General features: G+C 51.4%; 8 protein-coding genes across 8 annotated transcripts; 5 read left to right on the top strand and 3 right to left on the bottom strand.

Moving 5' to 3' along the window:
• Positions 1-666: 666 nt before the first annotated feature.
• On the bottom strand, positions 667-1828 carry BCR38DRAFT_416266 (uncharacterized protein). The gene is made up of 2 exons (XM_040859090.1): positions 1485-1828; positions 667-1417 (listed from the first exon to the last, which is right to left on the bottom strand). Exons 1-2 carry the CDS (start codon positions 1773-1775, stop codon positions 1130-1132), a joined length of 579 nt encoding a protein of 192 aa, XP_040720832.1. The 5' UTR covers positions 1776-1828; the 3' UTR covers positions 667-1129.
• A 256-nt stretch (positions 1829-2084) lies between these two features.
• On the top strand, positions 2085-2832 carry BCR38DRAFT_453837 (imidazoleglycerol-phosphate dehydratase; the record flags this gene model as incomplete). Its single annotated transcript, XM_040861639.1, has 2 exons — positions 2085-2358; positions 2420-2832. 2 exons carry the CDS (start codon positions 2085-2087, stop codon positions 2830-2832), a joined length of 687 nt encoding a protein of 228 aa, XP_040720833.1.
• Positions 2833-4170: 1338 nt separating this feature from the next.
• On the bottom strand, positions 4171-4976 carry BCR38DRAFT_316078 (uncharacterized protein; the record flags this gene model as incomplete). Its single annotated transcript, XM_040854702.1, has 2 exons — positions 4171-4462; positions 4513-4976. Coding segments are annotated over 2 exons (756 nt in total), but the record flags the coding sequence as incomplete, so codon positions are not given.
• Positions 4977-6509: 1533 nt separating this feature from the next.
• BCR38DRAFT_330645 (kinetochore component CENP-S-domain-containing protein) lies at positions 6510-6949 on the bottom strand (the record flags this gene model as incomplete). Its single annotated transcript, XM_040854985.1, has 3 exons — positions 6510-6679; positions 6739-6862; positions 6917-6949. 3 exons carry the CDS (start codon positions 6947-6949, stop codon positions 6510-6512), a joined length of 327 nt encoding a protein of 108 aa, XP_040720835.1.
• Positions 6950-7092: 143 nt separating this feature from the next.
• BCR38DRAFT_416276 (protein trafficking Pga2) lies at positions 7093-8295 on the top strand. Its single transcript, XM_040859091.1, has 2 exons — positions 7093-7530; positions 7643-8295. The coding sequence occupies exons 1-2, from the start codon at positions 7368-7370 to the stop codon at positions 7957-7959; spliced, it is 480 nt and encodes a 159-aa protein (XP_040720836.1). The 5' UTR covers positions 7093-7367; the 3' UTR covers positions 7960-8295.
• Positions 8296-8723: 428 nt separating this feature from the next.
• On the top strand, positions 8724-10890 carry BCR38DRAFT_329121 (large neutral amino acids transporter small subunit 1; the record flags this gene model as incomplete). The annotated part of the gene is made up of 7 exons (XM_040854855.1): positions 8724-9576; positions 9678-9724; positions 9835-9945; positions 10011-10035; positions 10108-10369; positions 10469-10548; positions 10616-10890. The coding sequence occupies 7 exons, from the start codon at positions 8724-8726 to the stop codon at positions 10888-10890; spliced, it is 1653 nt and encodes a 550-aa protein (XP_040720837.1).
• On the top strand, positions 10709-11507 carry BCR38DRAFT_6426 (uncharacterized protein). The gene is made up of 2 exons (XM_040865534.1): positions 10709-11110; positions 11160-11507. The coding sequence occupies exons 1-2, from the start codon at positions 10906-10908 to the stop codon at positions 11420-11422; spliced, it is 468 nt and encodes a 155-aa protein (XP_040720838.1). The 5' UTR covers positions 10709-10905; the 3' UTR covers positions 11423-11507.
• A 1418-nt stretch (positions 11508-12925) lies between these two features.
• BCR38DRAFT_479760 (uncharacterized protein) lies at positions 12926-15850 on the top strand (the record flags this gene model as incomplete). The annotated part of the gene is made up of 2 exons (XM_040863196.1): positions 12926-12999; positions 13093-15850. The coding sequence occupies 2 exons, from the start codon at positions 12926-12928 to the stop codon at positions 15848-15850; spliced, it is 2832 nt and encodes a 943-aa protein (XP_040720839.1).
• Between the last annotated feature and the right edge of the window lie 191 nt (positions 15851-16041).

Genomic DNA, 16041 nt, shown 5'->3' on the forward strand with positions numbered 1-16041 from the left:
TGCTCCTCATTTACGGCTGGCATGTCTCCCGTTGGATATCGCCCGAATTGGCATTGCGAATATCACCGAATCTTTTCAGATGTGCGTCATGATCAGCGACGAAATGAGATGCATTTGATGAACTCAGATCAGCTCTGAGTGGCCATTGCCTCAAGATGTGACCTCACCCCTCATTCCAAGAGTTGACCTTTTAGAATTGTAGTTGTTGCCAAAAACATCGGCAATAATCGACCTTATTTGGGGTCGCGAGGCGCTTAGTCGCTGGCCGACCAATTTACTCCCCATGTTAATCTATTTACGATCCTACTACCGGATGTCTTCCGACGCTCGTCTACGGCCCGCGCTAACAATTAATGTGCAGAATATCCTATAAATACTCTCATTACCCTCTGTTAGTCGCCAGCTTGGGGTTCTTTGGAATTTACAGCATATTATCGCTGCGGTGCCGCTTAGCCTTGAGAAGACTACTCGCAGCCCCGTTGTAACTAGTCTGGATTGACCTGAGCTCTGCACTTATTAAATCGGTCGAGGTTCAATTCATGCATGAAATGGTACCCAGTTTCAAGTAGCATGGGTACCGCAGAAATTAGTTGGTAATAAGAGTGGCTACAACTTGCAACACAGAGAGAGTTGGCACAGTGGAAAAGTTTTTGACACGAGCCTTCATCGTTTGACAAGTTTCATTTTATTGTATTAGTCAAATACCAAGCTTCGACAAGATATCAATCCTCCAACCCCAACGCATCTCAAGGTATGTTGTAGGGTTTGCTCACACGCCAGTTATAATGTAAGGCGGCTGTGGTTTTGCTTCCAGCCTATGAGGCTATCGGTAATGATGCTATGGTTCCCATTAGGCAAGTTCCCATTAGGCAAGTTCCCATTAGGCAAGTTCCCACCATTCCAGCTTGACTGGTACTTCGGAAAGAGTCCTAATCAGCACTGGAGACTTCAAGTCAAACAAGACAAGTCCCGAGTGAAAACCAGCGATGTATCTTGCAGGGTATCTCCATAGTCAAGCCGCCGAATGTAGCAGGCTCGAGTACACGCAAGGTCTCTCAGGTTCCTAGAATCTCGAAAACGAGTAACGCCAAACTCCTCCCAATGCTTTTGACAACTCACGCGGTCTCCCTTAGGCGAACGAGACGCGCTTCTTCTTCGCTTTCAATGCATTGGACCCCGTTGCGACCTCGTCCTTAACACCGTCAACCTCTACTCCGGGCAATCGACTGCGGCTGCGCTTTTTCCGTAGGGAGTCCTTCGTGTCGTCGAACTTTGCCTTCCTCTCCTGGTCCTTTGCTTCAGCCTCGACCCGCCTCGCTTCTCGAATCTCCTCCATCTGGCGTGCTTTAATCATCTTGGACTCAATTTCACCCTCCTTGTCGGCTTGTACGATGGCAAGAATTGTGTTCATACTCTCCTACGGATAGGTTCAGCGTCAGTTCCAACATCAAGGAAGATGCGCGCAGATTTGGAGCAATGCTTACTCGGTCGTCCACAAACACCTTGCCCTTCTTCTTCCCCTTTGGTTTCTCTACACCAACGGGTGTGACCATATTCAGTTGCGGAATGCCCAATTCTTTCTCTGAGTAGACCTTCTTCTTTTTCTTCTTCAGCACGCCAGCTGGCCGGGTCCCCTTCGCCGTTGGCGGAGGGCCCTTTCGCTTCTTTTGGACGATTCCATCCTGAGGTCCCGCTTTTGACAGCTTGCTACCTTTGATACCAGACTTGTTTGCCGCATGCTTGTTCTTCACCGTGCTAGTCCTTGAGGGCGCCATTTTGTTTTGTCGTAGTTCGAATGATTGGCGTCGAGATTAGAAAATGAACCAATTGCTCTGTTATGAAATTTTTGGGTTCTCTTTTCTTATCGATACGGGACCTTGAGCAGCAGTTGCAGACACAGGTGGGGTTATCCCCTGCAGCTTTTCATTAGCGCCCCCTCCTCCAAAGCCTCCAATCGGCGGTAACTTGATATTTCTTTCTAAACATCACAATCTTCAAATTCGAAGCTGAATAATTTACCGAGTCCCCAAATTTTCAAACAGCAGCGAGCTCGATTGCCCCAATTGTCACTTTCACAATCGATCATGGGTTCCGACACAGTTAGCCCGCGCTGGGCAGCCTTCGCCCGCGACACCAATGAAACTAAGATCCAACTGGCCATAAACCTCGACGGCGGCAAGTTCCCCCCGGAGACAGATCCTCGCTTGATTTCCCATGTTGAAGCACACGCAAGCCAGGCGAGCAAATCGCAATCCATAAGCGTCAATACGGGGATCGGATTCCTTGACCATATGCTGCACGCACTTGCAAAACACGCAGGCTGGAGTCTGGCATTAGCATGCAAAGGCGACCTTCACAGTATACCCCCACCACACCTCAGCAAGCAAGCAACAACGTCACGGCTAACGAACACTCGCAGTCGATGACCATCACACCGCCGAGGATTGCTGTATAGCCCTCGGCTATGCCTTCGCGCAAGCCCTGGGCTCTGCAACGGGTCTCGCCCGCTTCGGATCCGCATACGCCCCGCTCGACGAGGCCCTTAGCCGCGCCGTGGTCGACCTCTCGAACAGGCCTTATAGCGTGATTGAGCTTGGGCTTAAGCGAGAAAAGGTTGGCGATCTTAGCTGTGAGATGATCCCTCACTGCATGCAATCGTTTGCGCAGGCGTCGCGCGTCACAATGCATGTCGACTGCATTCGTGGGTTTAATGACCATCATCGTGCCGAGAGCGCGTTCAAGGCGCTCGCTATAGCCATTCGCTTAGCTACGAGCAGAGTAGAAGGTAAAGAGGGTGAAGTCCCCAGTACGAAGGGCACGTTGAGTGTATAGATCAGGAGGCTTCGTTAAAGTGGCTAGTCTAAAATGGCCAGTTGCGTGAGGTCGAGATACGCATCAAGTCTGCGTATGAGCCCTGCGTCGGAACCTGACATGACATCGCATGAAGAGCTCGAACCCAGGAAATCGTAAGGGCTAGGTTCTCTCGTTTTGTACATGGCAGCAACCTGGCAGTAACATGAACGGAAATCGGTCATCTTTTTGACAGGCAGCCAGGAAGACTCAAACTACTGAACAATCGTCTCGACATCGTTGCACGGGTTCTACAGAACCAAAATAAGAGCTCAGATATTGCACGATGTGCTCCGGATCAAACCTAGGGTTGTTCCCTTTAGCGACATGCTTAGACTAAATTTATAAAGTTGAGTAGGGTCATATATCCTGTCGATTGATACATAGGCTTGAGATTTGGGGAAAGCAGATATTCCTGTAGTGAAGAGCAACGTACCCGGTTATTACTGAAGCTTCAACTAAGTGAACTTGGCAGGAAGTCCAAAATTCTCACTGCAGGTACAAGGTTCAACAATTTGGACAACTCTAAAGCAGTGGCGAGTGTTGATTGAGTTCTAATAGTACCCGGTTGTAGCGTCTAGGAAACGTATATCAATCTTCGCGCATCACATGTTATCCCCTGAGTAGTAAGAATGATACACGCGAAACAAATATCCCGACACTATCTTGTGTGACGCTAACTCCATTCCATCCAAGAACGTGGTTATTCTATACAAATCTGGAAATAACGGTTGAACATGACCAAAATATGCAAGACGTGCCTTAGTAGGGTGGTTATTACCACATTGACAACCTCACAAAACCTAAACCGCATGCAGAAATACAAACATTGGCCCAATCTCTCTAACACGGCTGCAGACTAGTCAAGTGAGCCCATTAACCACCACGAACACACCGCAGATGATCGTTCTTACGTAACACCAACGGGCACGGCTTGCAGTTTATCCATACGTTACATTCGCTATGCGAGTGACACGAGTCTCTAGTTGCTATATCGACGGTGACTAAAATCAGCGCCGGTATGTGATGTAGTCAGGAATGCACCTGTTGTAGTTATTATGTAGGTTGATTACAATTATTTATAAACACGTTGCCATATAATATTTGTGTGTGTTGTTTGATGCGTGATTCTCGATTTGTGTAAAATCCATTTACATCTTGCGCCATGCGAGTGGTATCTTCCTTCTTTTTGCCCCCTAATTAAGTCCTTGATCATATGTCGTACAGCGGCGGCTGAGTGGAGTAGACCTAGTAGCGTCCGCCGGCAGCTGTGTATGTGTTGCCAGTGAGAGCAGTCTCGGGATATGCCGTTGAGCCATTATGCTGGAAACCAGTATCTCCGTACTTGTTGTACGTGGTGGGCTCAGGACCCACAGCCGTCGTCTCGGTGCCGTAGCTGGGGCGGACTTGGTCGGGGGTGGTGTGCAACGGCAGGGCGTTAGGGTTCTCGGTGGCTGTTGTACCACGACGCTTAAATAGGCCTAGAAACTTGCCTTTGCGGCCGCCATAGCCAGACGTGTAGTTGTTGGCAGGACTGGGGCCGAATCTTGCTTCCTTGCGGCGGTGGCGGACTAGTACGATTTCTACGAGGATGGAGAAGAAGAAGAAAAAACTGGTACCACATTAGTCCCGAAATAAGAATTCGGCGCGAGGACAGCTCACATTGCGATGAGAGAAACGGCAAAGCAGGCGGTCTCTAGCTGGCAAGCTTGTCTATAGCTCGGCAGCTGTGTGAAGCCATCTGATCCCGTGGGCGCTTCATTCGCATCACCGGTTCCAAAAGGAGTAGTGACAGTGCCCTTGCAAGAGCCAGCACCTCCCTTGTTGGCAATGGCGACGTAGATGAAAGCACCGGCGAAGGCGATGTCGAGGACTATGGCCACAAACGAAGTAAATGGATGGCCGGCCAAACAGCACAGCAGGAGGAGACCGGTAAGGGTGTATACGACCGCCACGCCAGAGATACCTTCAACTGCACGGATCCACGTTGGGATGCTGAGTTCATGGTTGTGCAGCGTGGCCAGAAAGTAGCTGAAGAGGGCGAGGACCACAGCCGCGCAGCAGAACTGTACGCCACGGATAAACCATTGGAGGAGCTTCAGAGCGATGCCGGACTTGGAACCCATTCTGGCCATTCAATTGTTATGGGTCGAAAGCGTATGATTTGATGGGTTCGATGAAGAGACGAGGTTCTTGGATGAGCAAGAACGATGAGATGTTGATGATGTTGATGTTGTTGATGCGTAGCAGCGTTTTTGGGGGAACCGAAAAGAGTGCTGATCGAATGATCGGGAGATCCAGGTCTGAGCTTTAGCAAAGCATACATCGATGATTTGACGTCGACTTCCGGATTTAGCTCGCTTTCTGGGTCTGGCCCTGGGAAAGTCGCATACCAATTCGTGCCTATGACGAATGTCGGTTGCCCGGCACAAGTAGATCGCCCCTCCACAGCCCCAGTTGCCCCTCTAGGGGTCCTTGCTTCGACCTCTGATGACCTCAGTGCCAGGGATTAAGGCTACTATAGTGGGCCTCTTCATGTGGCAGCCACAGTTGTGCAGCTGAATACACTACCTCTCTCGGCCATGCAAATTGTTAGCGTATTACACTACAATCCCTGTAATACCTAGTCTTCCACTCAATGCTGGGAAGGAGAATGACACCTTTGAGTGCAACGGTGCTTGAGCACTCAGATTTGTCACACAATTTGGAGTCTCTTAATATGGGGTATCTTATCCGCTAACCATCTGCATGCCTGGACGGGTGTAGCGGTGTTACCGCGTCAGAGCTCAATTATTGATCGATCGAACAAGCAGGCCAAGCTGTCGATCGCATCGTTCGTGGGAATGGCACCGTTTGACTTCAACCTCGGATTAGCCGGGATGAAATTGTGCGGTCTAGCTCCGTACCTGGCGGGAGTTCATGATCCAAGATCTACGCAAGGCATTCCTGTACATGAAATCCTCTTCCTAATGCTAGCTCAGACAGCTTTCATCCCCCTGTCTGGTAGTGTCTAACAAAATAACTCAGCTGTATGCGGTCGTCTGAAGCTGATTGATCTGTTAATCTGTTAATATGTAGTACAGACTGCTGCCCTCTGATATATCAGCTCTTCAAGACGCTCAGACAAGACAACCACCACCTTTAGTGGCTCAGCGGTACACCCCTCCTTGAACCCCTAATTCAAGACAGTGGCTAACAGTCCAGTCTTCCGTGCATCGATCCATCATCTCATTGATCATATCTCATAACTCATGTCGAATTCACTGAATTCACTCATGCCGCCTCCGGTCATCATGGAAAGGGTGGTCGCATCACAACTCATTGTCAGGTCACACTCATTCCACTCCGCACCGCGCATCCCAAGACGATAAATTTCTAACTGAACCGATGACAGTATGTCGCCAAGATCAGAACTCGTCGTAAAGCTGGGGTCTTTGATGAGAAAAGGTGTCGTTTCGGCTACGTAATCCGGAAAACCCCATAGAAAGGTTACTCTTCCGATTTGGTCGGAAGGGCCAGTGGAGTTGGTTGTGAATGCCCGGGCTGTGAGCTTTGAGGGTGGCGATGAATTACCTTAGCATGCCCCAGAGATGAAGAAAAAAACAGGTAGATGACTTGAAGATGGTCGTTCATTCTTAGCGAGAATGCGTTTCGGCGACTCATTTCTTTGACTTCCCCTTCGCCTTGGCCGCTTTCTCCTTGTCGACAAAGTCCTTGATAATACCATGTAAATCTTGGTTTCGTCTTGCGAGGAGCAAGACATCATCGGTGGTTATTGTCGACCGTCCAGCGTGGCGACTGAAGCTCTCGAGGTCCATTGCGACGCTCTCTAGAGGTGGTTAGTGCTTGAGTACAACTCAAGTCCTCATCATGGCACAATATCCATACCTATATGTGTCCACACCATTTCCATCAATGCGCCAATGAACTGGGGAGTAACATTTCTGTTTCTTCTCAGAGACTCTTCGTCAACCATCTTGCCGACTGCGAACCAAAGTGCAGCCCTGAGACGCTGTGATGAATTTTAGGACTTTGTTGCTGGTTTGTTCATTTTTGCTTGACTGACCTCGCGCACATCCTCATCAGGTTCGTCTGCCATGGCTGATGGCGAACCATATGTTGCGTAAGAAGGCACTTGAGGTTGAGTTGGCAACTTACAAGCGCGCATCAATCCGAGCGCGTCTGGTCGTGTTGACTGAAAGTGGGGCACTCGGCAGTAGTCTAGGACCCCTGTGCGTCTTTTTGCGCGAGCCTATCTTGGCTAGGACAACGTTCACGATTAACGCGCAGCAGGAGCTATCGAAAAGTTCTGAATTCTCTCTTGTCACTGCGCAAAAGTTCGACTTCTGAGCAATCTGAGTGACATTCGCTTTCTTCGGCCTAACAAACAGCGCATTGCTAAACACGAGAACAGTACTTCATACTTCAACAACCCTTGGTCCTCCGCACCTGTCCGACGACACCTTTTTACTCGTCCGTCCTGTAGCAATAGCGCGTTTGAACATAACTTCGTCGCAATGGCTGAATTAATGGACTTGTTGTCCCATCTGGGGGACTCGCTTCAGCAACTTTTCGGCCTTTTGACTATGGCTGGCTCGCGATTTACCAATAATCTCGGCGAGTCTTTCTCATCGGTGTCGCTAAAACAGTGGATTCGTCTTGTGACTGTGGTCGGCGCCTGTGAGCAACCCCGAGTCGTTATGCTGGTCGCGGCCTGCCTCGAGAGCAAAATCCCGGCTGAGAGAGCTTAGGCTATGTCGTACGCTTTGGATTCTAACTTGGACGCCTGCAGATTTGCTCATCCGCCCTTACGTTCTGAAGCATGCCACAACGCGGCAACAGGCGCAACTCGAGAAGGAACACGAAGCAGACGAGGCAGCGCGAGCCGAGATTCAACCAAATCATCTGCGTGGCCAGATCGACATACCCGAAGATAGCGACGACGAAGAGGTTGCAGAAGGGGCAGCGACGGCCACGAATTGGGGTGGAAAGGCGCGGAAACGGCAACGTCAGTTCGTGAAGAAGCTGCTTGACGCCGAGGAACAGAGATTGGCAGATCTTCAAGAAGACGAGGAGGACAAGGACATTGAGCAGTACTTGGTTGGTTGAGGGTAACACTGGGTCAATTAAAGAGACTGGATACCCTTTGATACGGCTCTTTGCGATAAAAAAAAACAGGTGTAACTCACAGAATCACCATATGTACGAAATACTCAAGATATGCACTGACTCGAGTACATGTCACAACTTGTCTGGATTGATACCTTTGTTACCGGGACTTCGAAGCAAGGTATTCAAGAACGCAGTCTAGAACTTCAGCAAACGAGCAAATAACAGCTTGACATCCCTTGCATACGGTATGCATGATGCGCTGGTCTGCCCATTTGTCTATTGGAAGATGGGCAATCTTCTCCCAACACACCCGAAATAAAACCTGAGCCCAAGCCGAGGACAAAATGAGCGGCGTTTCCCGCGGATGTAGCACAGGTCACGGTGAATTCCACTGTGATGAAGGGATAGAAACACCTTGATCAGATCATTTAGCCTGGTATGTCGGTCATTGCACAGCTTCTTCATACGAAGCAACCATATTGAAAACCATGTTGGAATTGCCATGCATCAACACTTGCCCCGTTGCCGTGACGCCCGAACATGGGACCACGAAAAATGACTCTGATCCCAGTAAATCCCAGCTGCCAGGGATGGATGGACATGGACACCGACCCTCGTTCGGATAAGGCCCCTTTTCCATGTGAAGACGACAGATGTGTATTTCAAAGCCACACAAAACCTTCATCCTGATTGGGAAACAAGTCATCGTACGTGTTTGCTGTGCATCCAACTTACCGTCTACCCTGTAGCGGACCGTTCCGATGCCCGCTAGCCCCGGACTTCCAGCCCCCAAGCGCCCGCACGACTTCCTGCCATTGGACACTGACTCACTCCTCCTCGGCTCAGATGATGACAACTTGGTGTCCGCCCGAGGCTCGGAGGACGGCGGCGCCGACCACCATCACCAGCTCAACGAAGGGCGCAGCAGAGGCCCCGGCTCTGGCCCTAGCCTCACCCGGCTGAACGGCCTAGCCCTCGTCATTAGCCTCCAGATCGGAAGCGGCATCTTCTCAGTCCCCACGCAGATAAGCCAGCACGTCATGACTCCAGGCTTCGGCCTGTTGGTCTGGATCATAGGCGGACTGCTCGTCTGGACAGGAGCAAGTTCCTTCATCGAGCTGGGACTGCGTATTCCCTCTAACGGCGGCATCCAGGAGTACCTGCGTATCTGCTACGGAAACTTCATGGGGTTCTTATTCACGTGGACTTGGGTGGCTATCGCGAAGCCTGCTGCTAACGCGGTGATTTCTACAATTTTTGCCCAGTACCTAATGCAGGCTGTCTGGCCTTCTGAGCCTGCGGCGCCGTGGCTGTTGAAGTGCGTTGCGGTGGGTTGCATTGTTACGCTGACGTTGGTCAACTGCATGGGGGCTACGGCGGGCGCTAAGGTTGCTAATGTGTTCTTGTTGCTCAAGCTGAGTGCGCTGGGAGCTATCGTACTTCTGGGCTTGATCGTGTACACGGCTGGCTACGGAGAAGGTGTTCCTGCTTCGGACAGTGGATGGTTCGGAGCACAGCCTGAGCAGCCAGAGTGGGACGCGTGGCAATGGATGGGCAATTTTGGCACGGCGCTGTTTGGAGCGCTGTTTTGCTATGGCGGGTGGGAGACTGTGGGTATGCTGTCACCAAAGTCCAAAGTCATGGGTTCCCTCTTGTGCTTTGTTACAGAGCGGGTGATTACGGAATGGTTGCTGACCGTCTTCTTCACGGGCTAGGCTTCGTACTTGGGGATATGAAAGATCCTGAAAAGGATCTCGGGCCTGTGAGTGAACACCTTAGAGAGACGGAACTGCCCCTTTTAGTTATTGGCAGTGTCTTGGAACTTTGCAGTATAGCTCGCAAGGGTCAGAAGACTAACACTAAACTCTATAGGTGATAAATGGTTCTATGGCCATCGTCATCTTTGGTTTCTTTTTGATGAATGCCGCTTTCTATATTTGCTTGCCCTTGGAAGTCATGAGGGAAAGTACAACCGTAGCTGTGGTGAGTTGTTTCGGTCATGGACACATGATCTGCAAAGAATGAGGACAGCTGACTGAGATATATAGGATTTCGGGAGACGAACTATTGGCCGTGAGTGACGTTGCGTTTGACTCCTGGTGGAATCTCGAGACGCACTTTCTAACCTACCAATTTGCTCGACAGAATGGGGCGGACTGGTTTTCTCCATCGTGGTATCTTTAAGCGCAATGGGGTCTCTCAATTCCAACGTGTTTGCTACCGCAAAGCTGTTAGTCGCGGCTTCTCACAGGAACTACTTTCCCGCCATTCTCGCAAACTTACATTGCAGTACCGCCCACGAGGAGGCCGCGTACTTGGACCAGAACCTGCCGTGGTTGTTTCGAGTTCCCGTTGCAGCGCTGGCGCAGATGACTCAGACATTACGCTGGCAGCGGTCAGTGCCAATGTGAGTTCCGCGTGGGAAAAAAAGACTTATGTCCTCGGCCTATGTCCCTCGATCTACAAAGTAACGCCAGATCTCGTCTGACTCACGCGACACCTTCAGCTTCGCCCTGCTTCTTAACGGCCTCATGGCCTCCGTCTATGTCATGGTAGGCTCGTTCAACGGGCTGGTTACATTCATAGGTGGCACATCCCCTGAACGCCTTCTGGTTGCCTTCTACACCGCGCGCTAATGAAATGAACAATTTAGGGATGGCGGAGTATTTCTTCTTCCTCATGTCCGTCCTAGGCATACTCGTCCTACGCCGAGCCGACAAGCATCAGCCGAACGGAACGAGGTTCCGGCACAACACGTGGATAGGAAATCCGATCATCTTTGCCGCTGTCAGTGGGGTCTTGATTCTCAGGGGAGTCATTGCCCAGCCCCTTCAGGGTCTGGGTATTTTGGCCGTTGGCCTGGCTGGATTGGCCGTCTTCGCCTCGAGGTTTGGGTTACGCGGCTTTGAGAGGTCATCCCCGATCTGACGGGTCTTATTTCTCATGCCTCGCACTCGCCGTGGGGCGGTGGCGCTGCTGCGAGTTATCTTCCGACGACATCCTCGGATGCCTAGTGTTTCCCCAGCGGATAGCTCATGTCAGGACGCAACAAAATCATGCCATCATCATCTTATTGTATATTGGGGATCTATCTTTTCAGCCTTGGGGAGCTTCCGAAGGCCGCAAAGGCATCTCAACGAATATGGAAGTCGCGATATTCTTCACATATGCACGGCGTTGCGCTGACGATCTTCTAGCATTCGGTCATCTCATTTGCAGCCGCTGCGGGAACGCATCCGCGGCCGCTGCTATGCGTTCGTTAGGCTTGTACAACTTTGGGTACCAAAAAAACTGCGGCGGCCACGAGGAAGCACGCTACAGGCCGCTATACTTAGGATGGGTCGTACCTGTGACACCCGGCTTCTGTAGGCGAAAGGATTTGACGCGCCTCTCCCCCGCGTACCCAAGAAACCAGGAATATGGGTGTTCAAGAAAAGCATGGCGCAGTCAATGTAGTTAGATTACACGCAATACAATAAGTTCCGCCGCAAGGGAGGCTTCTGGGTGCCTTGCGTTTCTGTAAGCCGCGGTTTAGTTCTCGCCAGGCATTGACATGACTTCAAGCCGCAGATGGCAACACCTGCAAGTAGCTGTTACCGGTAATTGTAGTCGATCCAGTGAAGACGTTGTGCAGATATACTATGACAGACATTTCATTCGATGACACAGGTTCGATACGTGGTTTCGCATGCGGCGCTACAACGGTCGCCCCTACCCCCAGCTAGCACAAGCCTGGGGAACGGCGCAACGCTCATCAAATGCGAGCCACCGCCCTTTTCGGTATTTTGTTCTATTTGGCTGGCCGGGCTGATCACGTCTCAAGTAGGCGGACTTGTCAAGGCAACTTGGCAAACGCCTCATCGACTAGCAGTCGGTCTCATGTTGTAGCAGTAGAAAGCTGTAGCTACCCGTAACCGACCGTCCTATCCAGATTAACTCCAGCCACCATCTCTGAAGACATCTGGAATATTCTGGCATGTTCATGAGACCACAGCGGCGGCTGATGCCCCTGTCCTTGGGACGCCCGGATGTGGCCGCTCAAGGCGTACAGAAGGAGGCATCGGCAGGAAGAGAGCGTTGTTGATTGCAACGCAGGTTGGGTTGTTTTGCGTTGTTCCAATTTCTCTATAATAACAAACTCGGTTGAAGTCGAGACAGATTAACAGACAATTGACCATGAATTGCCAGACTACCCATGTCCTCGATTTGCGCGACTCCACTCGCACTTGTCTAAATACGCCGCCGAACTAAGCGTACTATGAAGTGAAATTCGGCTATGCCCATATTAATCCTTGCTTATTGCACCGGATTTCACGCTATCCCATATTATTCCACTTGGTGAACCGTTGATCCTGGGCCGCCGCCTGCATGGTTGCCCCTCAGACACACGACCTTTTTTCGCCTTTCTCATCATCAGGCGTGGTTAGCGCCGACTGGCCTGCAGCTCGACGTACACGCAAGTGCATTTTGGTGTGGCCCATCTCTGGGCGCCGGTCTGCCAGCCAGTCCGACCAGTCAACAAGAGTTTTGAGAGGTTGCTGGTTTTGTGACCGAAGGTGAGCTTTTAGTTGTCACATATTAAGCTCATAGCCTCGGGGCTGAATCCTCCTCAGCTGGGCAACTTCTCTCAAAGGCCTCCCAGGTCAATCCCACCATCCTCCAAAGCCAAAAGGTCTCCGGCCTCCAGTGGACCCCAACGACAAAGGTTGCCCAGAACAATCAAACCACGTCGATCACTCTCATTGACTTGTACAGTCACCCTGCAACTTCGTCGTGTACTATCCCTCATCGGCACGACACTATCTATTACCACTACGAAAGTGGTGAAGCGGAAGCCGAGGAGATTCGGCTACGGGAGCAAGGCTGTGCCGCACTGGGCCTTGGAAACTGCACCGCCCGCAGATCGTCTATGCCCAGATACGATGTCCTAAGAAGCCGTTGTTTTTGAACAATAGCCGCGAATATGGTTGAAACGTCCAGCATCGACACTCTATTGCAAAATGGGTACTGGAGGGCCAAGAGTCCCGATTCCAGGTTGTAAGTTGCTTATTTCGCTCACCATCTTCCCCCACTCCAAGAGCCAGTGGGGTAATCAGCCTGTTCGTTTGCTGAGACATGCGTGCAATATAGCTTCAACTCCCCGATAGCCACATCATCCTATTCGTACAACGACAGGATCATTCCCAGGACCTCGTCCAAACCTTTTCACTATGGAACCAGGCCCCGAATTCACCTCCCGCCGCCAATGGTGGAGGACGAAGTCGAGTCTCTGGCGAAGGAGCATGGGTCGGTCGTCTCGGTTTTATCTGAAGAACAGCCACAGAACCGCGGGGATATCGATCAGAATCCCGTGATTCTAGAGGTCCACGAGCATAACCCCGAACGCCGCTTTGTTCTTGTGCACAATTCGTCCGACTCCTCGGATGAATCAGCGGATACGGGGAGGAAGGTTGATAAGCAGAGCACCAAGAAGACCTCAACCGACAGGGAACCCAGTCTTGAACGGAGGTCGTCGTATGAGGCCAACACGTGCCGCAAATATGTAATACTAACACCCGAGGAGGAGGAGGAGAAGCGCAAGCGTGACCTCAATGCTCGGGAGAAGCGACCAGGTCGAGAGCGGGAGAGACGACGGAGCAGGCTGGAAGAACTACCCACCATTATCACGAATCTTGGTCCCGACGACCGACAGAACGATAGACCACGAGATATCCAGCGGGCTGAATCTGCCACCGGCACTAGGCAGTCCAAAGACGACTACTTCTCGCCTCGCCGCGGCACCAGAAACCTAGGCGACGAGTCGCTGCTATCCCCAGACGTCATCAAACACTCGACTAAAGGGCGCGACCGGGCGTATTGGGATTACAATGGCGCGTCCATGCCGGTTTCCCCGGGTCGAACCCGGGCAAGTCGAGAAGAACCACAGTACGATCATAGGAGTCTGCCAAATCAGCGGAGAGCAGCTGAAAGGGAACAACAACAGCCTTCTACGAGTCCAGTAATGACCAAGAGGCATTCTGCTTATGAAGTACCAGTACCCAGGAACACGCGACGAACTTCGAACGAAGGTTATGAAAACGGACGCCCGTACGTCGATATGCCTTCGTCCAGGCGGGATGGCAAGCCCTCATCCCCGCCCTATCCTCGCTTAGAGCGAGAATCAATGCGGCCACGCTCGTCGAGTTTCCGAAGCAAACGGGATTCACCGCCCTATGATGACAATCGATACTCGAGTGGAGAAGAACCACAGCAACGAGGTGATATTCGTCGACGACGCAAGTCTGTTATTCATGATAAACACAATGGCTACCTGGCAACACCGACAGAATCTAGGCCAGACGGAGGACGAAGATCCAAGACGTCATCTCCCCTCGAATCGCCCAGAGTGTCACAAAGTGGCTTATGGGAAAGAGACTTTGCACCAAGTCCACGCAGCGCTACATTTCCACCCAACAAAGAGTCTATGCGATACCCAAACTCTGACGAGGAGACCCACGAGCGGCATTTGTCTCGTGCATCTACTGCCAGGTCGGCCATTAACACTCCGGCTTCCATGTCGTTTCCTGTCATTACTGCGGCGGCGGCGGCGGCTTCTGTAGCTGCTGCCGCCGCTTCTACTGTCGCGACAGACGGTAATAACACTGTTGATTGTCGTCGGTCAAATGTACCACCACCTCCCAAGGGGCGTCCAACCGCTATTTCGCGGTCCGACTCACGGTCGCCGACGTCAACACACTCGTCAACGCCTCCAATCGTGGAGTGGCAACCGTCGCGGTTCGATCTTGTCGAGGCTGCGAGTCGCTTCGAGCAGCCCATAACATCTTACAGAAGGTATTCCGAAGACGCCAACAAGGGGGAACTGCCGGATCTTCCAGACTGTCCGAGAACCAGAGAAGAAGCCGGCCATGTCGACTGGCTTACTCTGCCTCGCTGCAATAACTTCAACATATGCCCATCCTGTTACCAGTCTGCGTTCCAAAACACCAAGTTCAAACATCACTTCGTGCCGGCACCATTCCGACCGCGCGAGCGACCGCTCAAGTGCGATTTCGGCACATCGCAGTGGTATCACATAGCATGGTTGTTGACACATAAATACAACCAACCCGACCTACGTTTGCTTCTGGGAATTGCCAATGTGAGTGCGGCGAACCAGCCTTGTACGGGTCCACGGGAAGCATACCGCATATGGTACACAATTCGGGACCCCGTGTCGCAGCGACCCGTTCGAAACTTCAATATCTGTCACCATTGCGCCAAAACCATTGAGGTATTACTCCCAAACTTGTCAGGAGTCTTTGTGCCTCTAGACTCCCCGGCGGAATCCACAAGGGGCATTTGCGATATGCATCAAGAGGGACACGGTGGAGGAGCACGGAAAAGATTTGTCCGTTATTTTGATGACATGGAGACTATATCAGATAATGCTCTGTCCACCAATTCGGCGCCTGATATCACCGCCCTAGCTGAGAAGATACGTGGCCGATCCGCGATTCGTGAATGCTGGAACGCCCGTCCGGTGCGCGATGGTCGTTGGTACATGATGAGGTCTCTGCCCGACGTCACTGTCTGCGAGGAATGCTTTTTCGAGGTGGTGTACCCGCTGCTGCAACGTTGCGATTCTGGCGTGCCCGGCAATTTTTATCACGAACCTCAACACCTGCCAATAGCAGCTTGTCAATTGTACTCGCAAAGGATGCGCGACGTGTTTTATAGAGCTTCAAGGCGGAACGATTTACGATACTTTGAGAGTAGGATTCAAGAGCGGAGGGCCAAGGAGCATGAAGTCTCCATGCGGCTTTCCGGACTCGATAGAGAGGTCTTAGGCGCAGAGTGGGTGGATGAGGAGATCGAACGAATCCAAAAGGAGTGGCGCAAGTGGGAATAGTTAGGCAGACAGTCATCTAACACGACATTATGACATGTAGACAGAAGACGATCAGACGGTGATACGAATAACGAGATAATGGCTACGATGGTGTTCACGGGGAGGCTAGCAGAGAAAATATATTATTATTAAATACGCCGTAGGCTCGAAGCCCCCGGTACCTCTGCTAGTACTCCCGTATGTCAAACCGT

Source organism: Pseudomassariella vexata (assembly GCF_002105095.1).
Source record: "Pseudomassariella vexata strain CBS 129021 chromosome Unknown BCR38scaffold_1, whole genome shotgun sequence".
Classification (NCBI taxonomy): Eukaryota; Fungi; Ascomycota; class Sordariomycetes; order Amphisphaeriales; family Pseudomassariaceae; genus Pseudomassariella; species Pseudomassariella vexata.

Excerpts from the sequence above, each read along its gene's own strand:
- BCR38DRAFT_416266 (XM_040859090.1), bottom strand. The coding sequence starts at position 1,775 with ATGGCGCCCTCAAGGACTAGCACGGTGAAGAACAAGCATGCGGCAAAC. Across the intron at positions 1,418-1,484 it reads AGGTGTTTGTGGACGACCGA|GAGAGTATGAACACAATTCT; the intron begins GTAAGCATTGCT and ends ACCTATCCGTAG.
- BCR38DRAFT_416276 (XM_040859091.1), top strand. The coding sequence starts at position 7,368 with ATGGCTGAATTAATGGACTTGTTGTCCCATCTGGGGGACTCGCTTCAG. Across the intron at positions 7,531-7,642 it reads TGTGACTGTGGTCGGCGCCT|ATTTGCTCATCCGCCCTTAC; the intron begins GTGAGCAACCCC and ends GGACGCCTGCAG.
- BCR38DRAFT_6426 (XM_040865534.1), top strand. The coding sequence starts at position 10,906 with ATGCCTCGCACTCGCCGTGGGGCGGTGGCGCTGCTGCGAGTTATCTTC. Across the intron at positions 11,111-11,159 it reads GCATCTCAACGAATATGGAA|CATTCGGTCATCTCATTTGC; the intron begins GTCGCGATATTC and ends ACGATCTTCTAG.